Here is a 17119-nt window from a genome sequence, read left to right on the forward strand (position 1 = left end):
GCAACAGTGAATGGGAGTGATTTCTGGAAGTCTTCTTCTTCAGATTTAGTGTTTGCATAGAGAAATGCCACTGAATTAAAAGGACATGTACGTCTCTCTGAGCTGAGATCTAGGACATATAGAAGAATGGACATCGGAGTTGAGAGGAGTCAGAGTGGGAACCTGCTAAAGCAAAAAGCCATGTCCCTACTTCTTCCTCCTGGGGTTAGGGAGTTGCAGGGAAGGAAGGAAGGAGGGAGGGAGGGAAGAAGGGAAGGAGGGAAGGAGGAAGGGGAGGAAGAAAGAAAGGAAAGAGACTCACCTTGTGGTTGAACCCTTTTCCCAAATTTGCAAACTGGATCTTTTGGGGAGCCTACCAGTAAACTGCGGTTAGTTGACTCCTGATAAAAAATAATGGGATAAAATTTTTTAAAATATCGGGGGGGTGGCTGGGTGGTGGCGCACCTGGTTGAGCACACGTTATAATGAGCAAGGACCATGGTTCAAGCCCCTGGTCCCCACCTGCAGGGGGAAAGCTTCATGAATAGTGAAGCAGGGCTGCAGGTGTCTCTCTACCTCTCTCCCTCTGTGTCTCCCTCTTCCTCTCAATTTCTGTCTGTCTCTATCCAATAAATAAATGAAGATAATAAGAAATATATATTTTTAAAAACTCTTATGTATCCATAATGTCCTGCATAGAGCCTGGTTCAATTAAAGTGCCCAATAAATGTTTTTTAATGAATGATTGAATTGATTAAGCTATTTTAAACTGATGAATTGAACATAAGCGTCATTGAACATCCAGCATATCCAAGGCCTCCTTGGTGGAGGATGAGAAGAGGACTTTAGCCTTTCAGCACCTTCCATGCTGCTCTTAGGGGGTTCTTCATCACATGCTGTTGTTACTTACTGGATCTGGCCCAGAGCAGACACTCAGTACACATGAGCTCAATGACGAGCAAGTATTTTTTTAATATGTTATTTATTTATTAATGAGAAACATAGGAGGAGAAAGAGTCAGACATCACTCTGGTACATGTGCTGCCAGGGATTGAACTCAGGACCTCATGTTTGAGAGTCCGATACTTTATCCACTGCGCCACCCCCCGGACCACAACCAGCACTATCGCCAGTGCTCTGAATCCACTGCCAGGGGAGCACATTTAGGAACCCACTTAGTCTCAGCTGCATTTCCAAGCCTCACTGAACTCCCCAGAGCCCCCCCCTTCATCTGTAGACCAGGATGGGTTAAGACTGACTCACAGTTTTTCTTTTCTTTTCTTTTTATTGCCCTCAGGGCTATCAGTGGGGCTCAGTGTCGGCACTGCAGATCCAGTGCTCCTGGCAGCTTTTTTTTTCCATTTTATTGGATAAGACAGAGAGAAATTGAGAGAGGAGGCAGGTAGGGAGGCGGGGGCTCAAACCCGCAAATTCTTGTGCAGGTCTTGCACTTGGTACTATGTGCGCTTAACCCTGTGAGCCACCGCTGGACCCCCCACACACACACACACACACACACATTCACAATTTTCTACGCAGGAGTGTGCAAGCCCCACACCCACATCAGGGAGAGAGGGCAGTGCTGTTGGGCGTCGTGGGACACTGAGTACTTGGTGCCCTGGAGCAAGCCAGTGAGCTGTGTGAGTGCAGGCGCAGGCTGCATGGCTGGGGGCTCACGGCGGTGCCAGACACCCCATTCCCCGGCCCCTGGTGCTTTATTCCACTCTGCCTGCATATTATTCCACTCATGACCCAGACAAGTGGTATCCTGCATGTGCAGTGTGGGGCCGGGGGCCGTTTTGGGGAAGAGGCGGTGACTGTCACAGCCCTGGTACACTGGCTGCAGAACCCCAGTTCACTTCCTAAATGTTTATTAGGGGCCCCCATGCACCTGCATTCCTGACAAGAAACGGAGCAAGCGTCAGATCACCACTTGCTCTCACAGTCTCTCCATGGCCTGTGACACTGCTGGTCAGCGCCATTGTAAAGCAGTTCTTCTCTCCGGTGCCTGGGATGTCCTCTCTGCGGCCATACTGGGCCACACCTTGGATTCTCCATCCCTCTGGAGGTTGGCTCTCTCCAAGAGTCCGCCCCCCTTTGTTCGTTCCTTGATTTCTCAAAGTTTGTTTCCCCAGCACTAGCTCCCAGCTGACACGCTGATGTCTCTATATCTCTTGCCACACTCAAAGTCACAGACTCCTCAAACTCAGCTCATCCAAACTGGAACTTGTCATTGACCTTCCCCGGGGATGACACCTGAGCCCCCTCCCCCAGCCTCTTAGCCCCCTCCCCCACTGTCCATCTTTCCCATCCATTCGACCACTCATCTTGATTCTCATCTGGAAAGAAATAAGCCTTTGTCACATCAGATTCCTGCTCTCTTTCCCTCTTACCATGATCACCCTGGGCCAATGCTCATCATCCTCCTCCCTGCCGGTACCCAGACTATGACCTGACCCCATCAGCATGGCAAATAAATTAAGTGAATCTGACTATATATCTGAACAGAACAGTGTGATCTCTGAAAGATACCAGTTTCTCCTCGGGGGGTGGGGTGGGAGGGGGATTATTAGAAATATGACCTCAAGAATGAAGGAGAGGATGGATGGGCCAGTCGGTGGGTCTGTGCTCTGTAAGACAGACAGAGGCATTGAGAAGTATGGCTCAAGGGCAGATCCAAATGGGGTGAGAAGGATGAATGATGCTTTGTAAAGTGGTTGGGGGCTGGGACCAAGGGGATGATCTGTCTTTACCTTCAAGTCCCTGGGGCTGAGAGGGCAGAGATGGTCTGATGCTTGTGGGCAGAGTCAGATGACAGGAGAAGGTTCCAGACACTGTTGATTTCAGTGGCCAGGAAGGACTGGTAACAAGAGAGAAGTCAGCTCCCCACACAGGTGTACAGCAGAGGATGAGTGACTGACTGGTGGACCAGGTGGTGTACAAGGGTGTTTGTTCCAGTCTAGATGACGCTGAATTTTGTTTGTTTGTTCTACCTGGGCACAAGCGCAAGACTTGACTCTAACCAGACACTGTCTCTTGCTCCCACAGACAGCAGGGAGTTGAAAGTGGGCGAGTACAATGCAGTGGCTGACACCCTTGAGATCATCAATGACACCATCAGGTTCCAAGGTAAGGTTCTTGGAAGAGGCAACTTACTCAGTTGCTTCCAAAGCCGGATATCGCCTGAGAGTGAGGGACAAGCTTAGATTCTTCAGCGTCATGGAAAAGACGGGTCATCCTCCCCTTTTGACATCCACTCGCTCACGGTGTACAGAGCCCCCCCCCCCCATCACGCGAACGGGAGCTGGGTTCCAGCTCCCAAGATGAGTCTCTGGAGCTTACGTGAAGTGCTGATTGTCACTGAGGCATCTGTTAAACTGGTGGATGGCCAAGAGTCATTTTTTTAAATGTGACCCAGCTTAATTTAATTCTGTGTCTGAGGCAGGACCTGGTTTGGTTGGTAATGAGACCTCCCTACCTGCTGTTCTTCTGGAAGACCATTCTCTCTCTTCCTGTGAATAATTCCTCTCAGTTCCTAGGACCAGATCAAATGGCACCTATTCCATACAGCCTTCCCTGATTGTCCCCCAACTGAGCTAATAACCCCCCTTCTCTGGGCTTCCACGGTCTTTAGTGCCTTGCCTACTTGCCTGTCTTATAGCTACTATCACATTGCATTGGAATCTGTCAGTTGTTGGGCCATGAGTTTTCTGACTGGGTCCTATTTGACTCTAAATTCCTGACCCCCACCATAATCTGGCACATATTGGAGGTTCGGTGATGTTTGATGAATGTGTGAAATGTGTGATTGATCGAGTGAGCAGATGAGTGGAGGGGTGAATAAATGAATGAACAAATGAACATATGAGACAATGAAGCTATTGGTGTCTAAATCAGTGGATGGGGTGCATATGAGTGGGTGGGTTGATGGATGGATGGAGAGGTAGATGAATGGGTGAGTAGTTGAGTTGTTGGATGAGTGGGTGGCTGTGTGGGAGGATAGATGGGTGGATGGGTGGATGGATGGATGGATGGATAGATGGATGGATGGACTTAACCAGTCTTAACTCCCACTTGTCTGTTTTCCCCTGAGTAGCCACAGTGCCATGCTGAAGATACCTCATTCTGCTCAAGGCCTTACCTGGCCCTCACTGCTCACAGCATGGAACTCCACTCCCTGGCATGGCCCCAGGGCCTCTGTTAAAGAATGCCTCCCCACTTCTCTGCCTTCTAGTTCAGATTTCCCCAGCCACACTGCTTACAGTTCCTAAAATGTATAAAGACACCAGCCTGCTCCTGCTGGGCCTTCTACCCAGAATGCTGTATCTGTTTTCTCTTCCTGGTACTGAATAGCCAGCTAGCTACTCACTATCAGAGATTCAACTCTCCTGTCTGTAACCTTTCCTGACTCCAGTAGACAGAAATGTGTTACTACTCCCTGGTTCCTGCTCAGGGCACCCTCTGCCTGATGGGACCAACCACCTGAATCCTGTTATCAGAGAAACTGGGTTCAAATCCCACTGCCCTGGCCACTTACTAGTTAGGACTTAGCACCTAGAAAACTGCTCCCCCTCCCACTGTGAAATGGAAATAACTCTTTCGGTTGGGAGGCTGTTGGGTGGCTCAAGCTTGAAGGCATCTGTAAGTGGATAGTGCATAGTAAGCATTGAAGGTGATGACCTAGAGCTGCCTTTTTCTTTTTGCCTGGCAAGTGTTTAAGTTCCCTGAGGACAGGGACTGCCTTGTTTGTCTTTGAGTCATTAGTGCCAGGTCTGAACTGTGGAAGGCTATGATGACTAATGGTGGTGAGTGAGAGGATGGCAAATAATGGGTGAATAATGGATGAACAGATTGGATGAAGAGCCAGAAAGGACTCAGGGCTGCTGCTGTGACTAGAACTTCTGAGAAGTCCTCCCCCCTGGCTTTCTTGACACCTTGGTTAAGATGTCCATTTGGAGAGGAGAGAGGGGAGTGGAGGAAGGAGATACTGTCAGTTTTCTGATGTTGTTTCCATGCAGACAGTGGCCAGAGTCCTCATATAACCTTTGATCTAAACCTCATTCCCCCCCCTTTTTTTTTTTTGCTTCCATGGTTATCACTGGGACTCAGTGCCAGCACTATGAATCCACTGTTTCTGGAAGCCATTTTTTTTCCATTTTATTGGATAGGGCAGAGAGAAATGGAGAGAGGATGAGATAGAGAGGGAGAGAGAAAGAGAGACACCTGTAGACCTGCAAGAACTTAAGGGCACCCCCTCCCAAGACTGCCATTATGTTGGCGAGTGAGAAGACACCTGAGCCAGCCTAAGGCAAGCTGGGCTGAGGGGGAGGGACCCATGGAGAAGGAAGAAGCTTCCTCATGTGGCGCTTTCACTTCCTGAAGCAAGAAATGTCTCCTGTCTTGCTTCTGCCCTGACTTTGGGCCCTTGAAGCCACCCTTATAAATGCTGCTCCCCACGAGATGCTTTGAGGTTTGCCAGCCAGTAGGCCTCTAGCTGTTTCCGAACCTGGCGACTTCCCTAGACTGTGTCGATGGCTCAGCTCTTTGTATCTGCTAACTGTTTCCAAACATGTCTGAACTTGCTAGCAGAGTTTGTTTTAAACACAGATGTTCTGGGGAGTACTAATCCCTGCTACCACATCTGCCTCTCCTGTGCTTGCCTCCAGTAAAGGGAGCCCTGACTGAGGCAGCCGGGTACTGTCATGTGACCTCTGCTGAGGCTCCCAGGGACCCCAGGTGTGACTGTTCCCAGACATCTGGCTGGTCCACATCTACCCCCTGGTGGGGAAGGCCCCAGACTTCCACAGGTCCACAGCAGAGAGCCAACCTCAAACATCAGCCTAGGAAGAAGGAATTTGTCAGAAGGGTAAGGGGACCAACCTCTACCTGGCAAAACTAACACAGGACAGTTGGACCACCATCCATAAAGTTCAGTTTGAGGGGGCCTGTTGTTTACGTTTGTGAGCTCCAGCAGGCCAGGCTAGCTTCGCAGCGGTGAACAGAGACTCGGGGACTCATGGTTGAGCTGTACGCAGTTATCTCCTTATTTATGCAGGACGCAGCACAATCTAAGCCGAGCTAAGCTAAACTAAAAAACTACAAACAATCTTGTCCTTATAAATATACTAGCCCAGTAGGGTGGGAACAGGATGTGACGCAGAGAGGGTGGAGAGAAAAGTGACTAGTGAAAATCAGGGTATGACAAGGAGAGGGGGCGGAGCAGGCAAAAATTCTACCACTGAACCACCAATGCCCTTGAGGGAGGGTGGTGCTTGTTAACAGAGGTTATGTAAATAGAATACAGTGTTATGTAAATAGAATACAGTGTTAAGCAGGGGGTATTAAACTAATGAAACAGAAGGGGTTTTTAGAAGCATACCAACAATTCCCCCTTTCTTTTTAACTAATGGCCATAGTATCGGGATTGCGGGGTGAACAGAAACCTATATCGTACAGGTGTTTTCAAAAGAACTGGCATAAGACATGGAAAACAAAATAGGCGAGCAGCAATAACCAGTGTGATGCCAAGGGGAACGTTTCATGCCTCAAAGGGCAAGGCCTAGCAGGTGAAAGGGCATTTCTTGCCTCTGGGAGCGCTTCATGCCTCTGGGGGCATCTCTTGCCTCAAAGGGCGTTTCCTGCCTCTGTGGGCATAACCTAATAAGGAGGGGGAGTTTTCTGGCTCTGGAGGAAGAGCCTGCAGGTGAGGGGACATGGTCTATAAACTCTCAAGGCAATTGGCTGAAGTTAGTCTTTGAGAAACACAGCAGCATGTACCAGTAAGTCCGATGGAGGTGTCAGTCCAAAGTAGCTGACCACAGAAGAAAATGCCAAGGGATGAAACACTGCATGTCTGTCTCCATGGGGAATGTCGACCACCAGAATTCTGCTTTTCTGTAGAGAGTGAGCTTTGGAGTCTGTGAATCTGTTTCTTCAGGTCGTGCCAGGTCACATCATTGGTTTCCGGGGGTGTGTTGTAGTCATTCTGTCTTGTGGGCGATGATGTCAGAGAACAGCATCCAAATGGATTTCCAGGAATTCCATTTGAGTAGATGCTTTTTCATGTGAAGACTTGACAGCTGAAATTCACTTACTTGTCAAACAAAACTTGTAGCAGATTAGAAGTTTACTATAATTGATAACTCCATTATAATTGGAAGTCCTTTCTAGTATGATTTTAAGGTTGTTTAAACAGTTTAAACTCAATAAAATGTGGAAAGGTAAACAGAAGAACCACGGTAGAAGCCTCAGGCATGAGAATAATTAACATAATCATTGCACTATCTGCCCTGCCCATAACTCATACCATTTTGAGGATTAAACATTTCAGATTTATGCCAAGACGTAAAAAAGAAATCAAAGGAGGGAAAAAACAATTTTTTGGATTGTTTCTGGATGTCTCTAGAAATCATGGCTGCGTCCAGCATTTTTTTTAAGTCAATGTCAAACAAAAATTCAGTCATTCAAATCACTCTCTTACGAAACAGATCTCACCATGTAGCATCAAGAGTCCCCAGAGGGCATCCTAGTCCAAAAAGCTCCTCGAAATTCCATTTAGGGTGCTTCTGACTGTTCTTGCTGGATTGCTTCAGGCACCCATTTTTAAAAGTGTCTTCCCATCGAAGAAAGAATCCAATCAGGAGAGTAGAACTAACCACATGTCTCCTTTCTTGGGGACTGCCACGGTACTGGAGAATGTTCCTCAAATTAGAGTAGTCCTTCTCCATGGGAAACATTCGAGAAGAAGTCCAGAAAGTCCCAGGGGAAATCTCCGAGCATATCCCAAGGTCTACGACGGTCATAAAGAACCAAATTGTGGCTGGGAGCAAAATGCAGTCCTTCTCCTCAGGAAACATGGGCGAGGGAATCCAGAAAGTCCAAGGAGAAATCTCAGTGCATCTCCCAAGCTCTATGATTAGGGTCACAAGAAACCAAAGTTCCCGGTCAGGGAAACAAAGTGTGGCCCAGAGCAAAATGTTCCAGAGACAGAGTAACTGTCTCATGATGAAACATTAGAGGCTTTGGCAAACCTCTTCATAAGCAGAAGAGAAGACCATAGTGCATAGGTAGGCAAAGTCTTCACTTATCTGGGAGTTGCGCAGGTCCGGCCCCACGTTGGGCGCCATTATGTTGTTTTTGTTGGGGAGCTCCAGCAGGCCGGGCTAGCTTCGCAGCGGTGAACAGAGACTCGGGGACTCATGGTTGAGCTGTACGCAATATCTCTTTATTCATGCAGGACGCAGCACAATCTAAGCCGAGCTAAGCTAAACTAAAAAACTACAAACAATCTCGTCCTTATAAATATACTAGCCCAGTAGGGTGGGAACAGGATGCGACGCAGCAAGGGTGGAGAGAAAAGTGACTGGTGAAAATCAGGGTATGACAAGGAGAGGGGGCAGAGCAGGCAAGAATTCTACCACTGAACCACCAATGCCCTGGAGGGAGGGTGGTGCTTGTTAACAGAGGTTATGTAAATAGAATACAGTGTTATGTAAATAGAATACAGTGTTAAGCAGGGGGTATTAAACTAATGAAACAGAAGGGGTTTTTAGAAGCATACCAACAGGGGCCGGGCAGTGATACACTAGGTTACGTGCCCATAGTAGGAAGCGTAAAGACCTGTGCAAGGATCCGGGTTCGTGTTCTCAGCTTCCTGCCTGCAGAGGGGACGCTTCATAAGCAGTGAAGTAGCACTGCAGGTTTCTAACTTTCTCTCTTCCCTCTCTATCTTCCCCTACTCTCTCAATTTCTCTGTCCTATAAAAAATACATATAGGTGTGTGTGTGTGTGTGTGTGTGTGTGTGTGTGTGTGTATTTGATATATATAGAAAAAAATGACTGCAGGAGCAGTGGATTTGTAGTGCAGGCAGCAAGCCCCAATGATAACCCTGAAGGTAAAAATTCATCCATTCATTCATTCATTCATTCATTCATTAAAATAAAGGTGAGTTTGCTCCAAGACCCTTGGGGATAGCCCCCATCCTCCCAGTTTTCTGGTGCTCTTGAAGAATGAGCTGGGCCAGCTTTACAGTCACACAGGAAAGTCATGTCCAGTATCCATCCAGTGCCAGCCCCAGAGAGGGGAAGGCTTGTCTGTGGTTTCTGCCTCCCACTGTTATAGCTCATCTTAGGAAAATGGAAAGCCAGAAAGAGCCTCTATAACAGAATGGTCTTAAGGAAGAAAGCCCACAGCCTGTTCACAGAGACTTCTGTCTGCCTGTTTAGAGGGGTCATTATCAGGTGTTGAGATAGAGTCCTTAAGAACCAAAGCCACAAACTGGAGAGAGCATAGTGGTTATGCAAAAAGACTTCCATGCCTGAGACTGAGAGACTTGAGGTATAATCCCTGGAACCACCATAAGCCAGAGCTGAGCAGTGTTCTACAAAACAAAAATGGAAGGAAGGAAGGAAGGAAAAAGGAAGGGAGGGAGGAAGGGGTAAGGAAGAAAGAAAGGAAGAGAGGAAGGAAGAAAGGAAAGAAGGGAGAGAACGAAAGAAGGGAGGGAGGAAGAAAAAATGAATGAAATTATAAAAAAGAGAGGAAGGGAGGAAGGAAGGAAGGAAAGAAAGAAAGAAAGAAAGAAAGAAAGAAAGAAAGAAAGAAAGAAAGAAGGAAGGAAAGAAGGAAGGAAAGAAAGAGCGAGAGAGGGAGGGAGGGAGGGAGGGAGGGAGGAAGGAAGGAAGGAAGGAAGGAAGGAAGGAAGGAAGGAAGGGAGGGAGGAAGAGCCCAAGCCAGGTTTCTCACCCCCCCAATGATTCCCAGTGGTTCCCATTCACAGAACTCAGCCCTACATCTTCTGAACCACTGTTACCTTCGGGATAAATGGTGATGGTTTTTCAACAGCACAATTAGACCACATCAAATTCCAGTCTTCTAATGACTATTAAATGCATCACAAATCCCTTATTGATTCTATTTAGAGAAAGAAATAAGTCCTGGCTAAGGCTTCCCACCAGGCAGCCTGGTCAGCCACAGAGCCCGTTCCCCCAGTAGACGTGTCCTGCAGTTTGTGCTCAGGGTCCTGGCAGATGTCAAGGACGTCAAGCAAAGATATTCTAGAGGACTGACTATGCTGGGCCCTGCTGACATCTTTCTCTTGACCTTCTAGGATCCGAACCACCCAAAGACAAAACCATCATCCTGGAGCAGCTGCGGAAAATCTCCCTGCCTCTCTATAGCATCCTCTCTGCCCTCACTATCCTGGGGATGATCATGGCCAGCGCCTTTCTCTTCTTCAACATCAAGAACCGGAATCAGAAGTAAGCCTCTCGCCCGCCTCTTTCTGGATGGACAGGCATCATTGAGGAAGCATGGGAGCAACTTATAGCAGACTCCCCCAGGGCACAGGACATTCTCAGGCAGCTGTATCACTGTGATGCCATTCTATATTTTGCACACACACGCACATGCACACACACACACACACACACACACACACACGCACACAGTGTCTGGATTAAAGTTAATGGAGGGTCCCAAGCCCATAGGCCTTCTCTGAGTTTTGTATGTCCTTGTGTACTTTGTGGTGGTCCTGGAGGAAGCACAGGAGACAGATCTCCCCATGTGTCTTTGTTCCACCACTTTCCCAGCCCCCCACAGCCAGGCTCTTTGATTTCCACAGAAGATCCTTGAACCCCTTTTCCCACCCTGTGGAGTGACCGAGCAGAGACTCAGGATGGGAATGTCAAGAGGGGTCATAGTGTCGTTCTCACCCATACACATCACAGCTCAGCCACTATGCCCAGGAGCCACCTGTGTGACCTCCCAGGTGTCCAGGGATAGACCCAAGTCCAAGGAGAATAGGTTTTTTCCTTTCTCTCTGCCCTCAATATTGCTTACTGGCTAAGGTTCGCCTCCTTCAGGAAGACTGTCCAGCTCTGTCTCTGCCCTCCCCGGCTTACTGTGGTGACCACAATGAAGGTACTACAGAAATTCCCAGCTTACACAGTAACCTCAGAGGCCCAGTTTCATCAGAGCTTCACATGTGTCTACAGCAGTGTTGTCTCTGCTCCTGTCATGTGAGGAAGCAGCCAGGTGAAGTGACCTTCCAAGGGAGGCAGAGATCAAGCAAGGAACCCAGGGCTCCTTAACCTTCCACCATGTCAGCACATTGTCTTTCTTTCCTGCTCGGGCCTTGTACCAGCTCAGCACTGCTGCTCCCAGTGCTCTTCTCTTTTTCTCTGAAATGTCAGACCTAGAGAAATAGAGACACCCTATTACCACCCCACCATTCATAGACCTTCCTTCTTTGTCACGCATGGTACTCCCATGTGGTACTGAGGGCTCAGACCCAGGTCCTCAAGAATGGCAAAGTATGTTTTTCAGGGTTTTGTTTGTTTGTTTGTTTGTTTTTGCACAGGGTTATCTCTGGGGCTTGGTGCCTGCACTACAAATCCACTGCTCCCGGCGGCCATGTATATATAGAATTCAGTACAACAGAAAGAAATTGAGAGGGAGAAGGAGATAGAACATCTGCAGACCTGCTTCACCACTTGTGAGGTGTCCCCACTGCCGGTGGGGAGCAGGGGCTCAAATCTGGATCCTTGCACGGGTCTTTGCACTTAGTTTATGTGCGTCTAAGAGGGTGCGCCCCCTCCTGGCCCCATAAAGTATGTGCTCCACTGGAGGAACCTATCTCCCAGTTAGTTCCCCAGCTGATGGTTTAACCCAGTCTCAGCCACTTGTGAGCCATAGCAGTAAACTTGAAGGAAGTGAGAGAGAAGCATCTAGAGTGTGAGCATATCAAGAATCACCCCCGGCCCCAAGTGCCAGTAAAACGACTCACACAAAGAGTGTACTGCTTTGTCACTGCGTGATTCAGGTTCAAGCCTAGCCGCCGCCACATGGAATGGAGTTTCAGTGCTGTGGTTTCTTTCTGTCTCTCTCTGCTTCTCTGTCTCACTGTATCTGATCAATATCAGCCAGAGCAGTGGAGCCCAGAGAACACAATAAAAAATTTTTCCCTTAATAAGGCCTAAGAGATAGTTCACTTTACCATGCATGGGACCCAGGGTTTGTGGCCTGGGTTTTGCAAGGGGTGCACCATGAATGGTGGAGTGTCACTGTGGGGTGTGTGTGTGTGTGTGTATGTGTGTGTGTGTGTTCACCCCTGAGTTTGTTCCCTAGCACCAAAAACCCAGGAGTAGCCTGGTAGAGTCAGGACTAGAGGCTGGGAATAAAGACTGTGTTCACCTCCATCCGCTGGTGGTGGGGGAGTGGGGGTGTGACATGGAGTGTCCTCCCCACAAGCATGGCTGTCTGTGCTTAGCACAGTGTGAATTGCAGGCAGTCAAAGTGGCTGCAAGCTCAACGGGTGATCACACCTCCCTAGGAACCGCGAATTCTCACCTGTTACCCTCCAGAACAGGGGAGCATGGTCTGCCCGCCTCCTCTTCTCTGGGGGGAGTCTCTGGACTGGAGAATTTCCTAGATTTGGCGTGCCTTCCCATCCCCAACCAAAATTAAAAAAAAAAAAAAAAAGAAAGTGCCCCTTGACTTCATGTCTTTGTACAAACTGAGAATGAATGGTTGCTGATGCTAAAAGTTGTATCCAAGGCAGGAAAACCCACAGCCAGGAACAGCTAGCTGTCCAGGGCCAATTCAGGAGAGGGCAACAGCTCTGGCTGGTGGTGCAGTCTAGAGAGGGAGTGGTGGAGGGCTCCGTTTAGACTTGCCTTTCCCCTTCTAGGCCTTCGGAAGGGTCTGTTGAAAGGAAACCTGCAGTCACACTTCTGTTGACTATGTCGTCTCCTTCCCTTGTCAGGCTGATAAAGATGTCGAGCCCATATATGAACAACCTTATTATCCTTGGAGGGATGCTCTCCTACGCGTCCATATTTCTCTTTGGCCTGGATGGATCTTTTGTCTCTGAGAAGACTTTTGAAACACTCTGCACTGTAAGTTGCTTTGCATATTTCCAGCGAAAATGAGGTTGGGTTTTCACAGTGACCTCCATCATCACAGACAGAGACATAAAGCCAAACATGTGTGAAAATATGTGGCCACGCAGAAGACAGCCCGTGTGTGTGTTCATGCTAGCCAATGGGGCAGTGCAGTGTTGCTTTCAGACGAAAATCCTGCCTGTAAAATTAGGATCGTGGGTTGAACGGGTCCCTGCCAAAAGGGAGCCCACTGAGAAATATCTGGACAACCTAGAAAAGGGAGGGGTTGGAAAGGATTGCCACTTGGACTCACGGACAGGGCCCTTCAGAAATAAACAAATCCTCCCATGCATCTCAGTGGCCATTATAGAGGATGATGAGAGATGTCTCTATAGAGGTCTCTGTCTCAAGTAGAAAAGATAGTAGTGGGCGGGGGTAGATAGCATAAAGTTTTATGCAAAGAGACTCATGCCTGAGGCTCTGAAAGGCTCAGGTTCAGTCCCCTATACCATCAGAAACCAGAGCTGAATAGTGCTCTGGTTAAAAATAAATAATAATATATGCATTCCTTAATAAATGCCATTCCTTCCTATTCCTTCCTATTAAGCAGTGTTGTGCAACTTTTTTTTCTCTTATTCCCACCCCTACTCCCCACAAGAAGCTTTTTTTTTTCTTTTTTTTTTTTCCTCCTCCAGGGTTATTGCTGGGCTCGGTGCCTGCACCATGAATCCACCGCTCCTGGAGGCCATTTTTTCCCCCTTTTGTTGCCCTTGTTGTAGCTTCGTTGTGGTTATTATTATTATTATTGCCCTTGTTGACGCAATTCGTTGTTGGATAGGACAGAGAGAAATGGAGAGAGGAGGGGAAGACAGAGAAGGGGAGAGAAAGATAGACACCTGCAGACCTGTTTCACTGCCTGTGAAGCGACTCCCCTGCAGGTGGGGAGCCGGGGGCTTGAACCGGGATCCTTAAGCCGGTCCCTGCGCTTTGCGCCACATGCGCTTAACCCACTGCGCCACCGCCCGACCCCCAAGAAGCTTTTTTAGACTATTTTTCCTAATCATCCTTTCATGAAACTTTAATACAAAGATGTGCCGGATGCTGTTCACTTTATGTATATGTGCAATCTGTCCATACAGAGAGGAATTTCTTCACATTCAAGAACTGGCACTTGCCCTTGGGAACTGTATTACTCCCACTGAGAATTCATATATTCAAGGAAGACCAAGACAATGTAATTTACATGTTCTGTTTGAGAATTATTATCTTGAAAACTAATTAGCATGTTTTTAAATGTCAGTGCCTGGACGCTATTGTTATTCTTTGTTGTTGTTGTTGTTTTAAGAACTTAGGCAACTGCGTGCAGGACTTGCCTTTGTAAGAGCCCAGGTCTGATAGCCACACATGGCAGAGGGGTACTGTGGGCCATCTCCTCTCTTCCTCATTAATAAATAAGTAAATATTCTTATTTTCAAAAGGATTTTCAGCAAATATATAGGACCCTCAGTTGAATGTATCACTGGTTTACTTTAAAGATGAGGGTGACTAGTTGTGATTTACTTCTGGCCTTTTAGCCTTATGGTCCCTCAAGTCTGGGTTAACCACTTGACTCTCCCAGTTGTCTTAGAAACAGTGATTCATCCAGTTCCTTTCCCAGAGGATCTAGAAACAAGGGTCAGAAGGTTGAAGTGAACCAATCAATCCACAAAGAATCCACTCTTAAGAACACTTTTTCCTCTTAAGCTATTAAGAACCATGGAGGCCCTTTCTGCAAAGCAGTTTCTTATCTTGTAGTTGCTGGCTAAGTCTCACTATCACACACTATTGGACCGCTATAGGAGTTGTCAGCAAGGCCAAGGAGACAGTGCAGCATGTGACAGGTCCTAGGTTTCATCCCTGAGAGCAGCAAGAGGCAGGGCTGAGCATTCCTGTAACTCAAAAAAGACCCCTGAGACTTGGCAACCAGTGGAGGGCTCTTCAGTGGACTTGCAGGCCTGAGCCTGGGACATGGCATGTGGCAGTGTGGCCAGCCCTGGGTTCTTCAGCTGGACTCGGTGCTTCTCCCCTGCTTGCTACACGATTAAGCTGGACTGTTAGACAGCATCAAGAAATCACTCCTGTTCCCAGTACCTTCACCATGAGTTAGTTACCCAGCAACTGAGCTGCCCACAGAACACTTGTCTAGACCAAAAGGTTCCATTTGAGAAATATGTCATTGTGTGCCAGAAGCCCCCTGTAGGGCACTGAGGTCACAGGGGTGCTCAGGAGTCCCTTCCTGGATAGACCTGACAGTCATCAAAAGCCCCAGTGTTGTCTATTCGCAGTTTTTCTTATTTCCAGCCCATCATAACCTCAGTCCCCCCCACACACCATGCACTGTATTCTGCCCTCCTACGGCTGAAGGGGGTGGATTCCAGAGTCACAGGGCTCCCATGGGCATGGCGTCAGGATGTGTGGGTGTCCCATATGTTTGTGGCCAGCTTTCCTGGGCAGAGGCAAGCTCTGAATAAAAGGCTCCTCCCTGAAGAATCTGAGTGTGTGTGTGTTGGGGGGGGGGGGGTTCCATCTCCTCCCTAGGTAGTAACCTCCCATCCCCATAGTTGAGGAGACTGGTGGTGGCGGTGATGGGTGATGGAAACAGTACTGAAGCTAGTATGACACCTGCTGATTTCCTCGACACTCTGATCCCTGAGTGGCTTTCCTGAATGTCGTGGGCCCTGCTCCTCTCTTCCAGCTCAGTTTCAACTCTACCCTGATCCTTCCCAGGCTCCTGGACACTGACTGCCTGTCTGCCAGCTGGGAAGACACCCACTGGCCAGGTCTGCGTCTCCATGCAGAGACTGGAGGCCATTCTCAGAAAGCCTCTGCCTCCCACTCAGTGGGGGAAGAGTGAATGTTATATGCAATAGACTTTTACTTCTGAAGCCCTGGGGTCGCAGGTTCAATCCCTGGCACTACCATAAACCAGAGCTGAGCAGGGTTCCAGTACAATAATAATAATAATTACTTACATCATAAAAGCTAATGAAGTTTCTGCCTCCCAGAAAGAAGCTTCTGATATATCGCCTTGCTCTTCAGGCAAAGGCTGAAGACGCATAGGAGTTTGACCTGAATCCTATAAACCCTGGGTGGTGTGGGCTAGGGAGCCAGAAAAAGGGGGAACCCCCCCACCCACCCACACATACACACACACTGGGTTGTTTTTTTCCTTTTAATGAAGTCTGACATTCTATTCTGGGAGTCACGCTCATTTGTGTGAGGGGAAGGTTGTCCTGGGAAGCCTGGCCAGGCGGCATGAATAAATCATAAAGCGCTTTACAAATCAACATTAGCTGTGAGCACGAGGGCCCGGGAAGATGTTAGGGCCCTGTTCCCACCACCCCGGAGGGTTCATTTGTTTGCAGACAGGCTGCTTCAGAGGCTTTGCGAAGGGAAGCCCACATCCACAGCTGTGGGGAGAAGGCGTAGATTAATTCCTCTGGATTGAACTGGGTCAGTGCAGACGTGTGTGGGGGTTAGGACTGGGGTCATTGCTGGAATCATTCCCAGTGCTGCCCAGGAAGGAGGACGGAGAGCGTTGAGTTTAGAGCCCGAACACCAGCCTGTGTGGTGGGGGGGGAGGGGTGCTATTTGGGCTGTGCCCCACTTGCTTGTCCAGGGCTGCCAGCACCGTCACTGGTCTTGGCGGTTGGGTTCTGTTCTCTCCAGGCCTAGAGGGCTGCCCCACAGTGCCTCCCACTGCCCAGAGCACAGGCTTAAGTCAACAACCCTGGCTCACCTGCCAAGTTCTGCCCAGGCTGCCTCCTGCTGGTGGACCATGAGTCTGCCTCCTGGAGCCTCACTTTTTCATCTGTAAAGGGCACCTGAGGTGGCTGGGCCATGGGGCACCGGTGGAAGGTACATGTTAGCATGTTAGCAAGGACTTGGGTTTAAGTTCCCACTCACCACTTGCAAGGAGGAAGCTTCATGAATGGTGAAACAGGACTGCAGGTGCCTCTCTCTCTCTCTCTCTCTCTCCCTCCCTCTATCTCCCTCTTTTCTTCTCTCTCCCTCCCTCCCTCCTCCAGGGTTATCTCTGGGGCTCAGTGCCAGCACTATGAATCCGTTGCTCCTAGAGGCCATTTTTCCCCCATCTTAGGGGTAGGACAGAGAGAAATTAAGAGAAAAGGGGGGGAGATAGAGGAGAGAGAAAAACACTTGCAGACCTGCTTCACTGCTTATGAAGCAACCCCCTGCAGGTGGGGAGCTGGGGGCTCAA

General features: G+C 48.6%; 1 protein-coding gene across 1 annotated transcript in view; it reads left to right on the plus strand.

The window, feature by feature from the left end:
- The window catches only part of GABBR2 (gamma-aminobutyric acid type B receptor subunit 2), a 521049-nt gene that overhangs the window by 387851 nt on the left and 116079 nt on the right, over positions 1 to 17119 (plus strand). The window contains exons 9-11 of the mRNA XM_016189321.2: positions 3028 to 3108; positions 10089 to 10239; positions 12744 to 12876. Of these exons, the coding sequence (XP_016044807.2) occupies positions 3028 to 3108; positions 10089 to 10239; positions 12744 to 12876 (365 nt within the window). The remainder of the gene's footprint in view (positions 1 to 3027; positions 3109 to 10088; positions 10240 to 12743; positions 12877 to 17119) is intronic.

The sequence above is a fragment of the Erinaceus europaeus genome, chromosome 10 (assembly GCF_950295315.1).
Source record: "Erinaceus europaeus chromosome 10, mEriEur2.1, whole genome shotgun sequence".
In the NCBI taxonomy this organism is placed as follows: Eukaryota; Metazoa; Chordata; class Mammalia; order Eulipotyphla; family Erinaceidae; genus Erinaceus; species Erinaceus europaeus.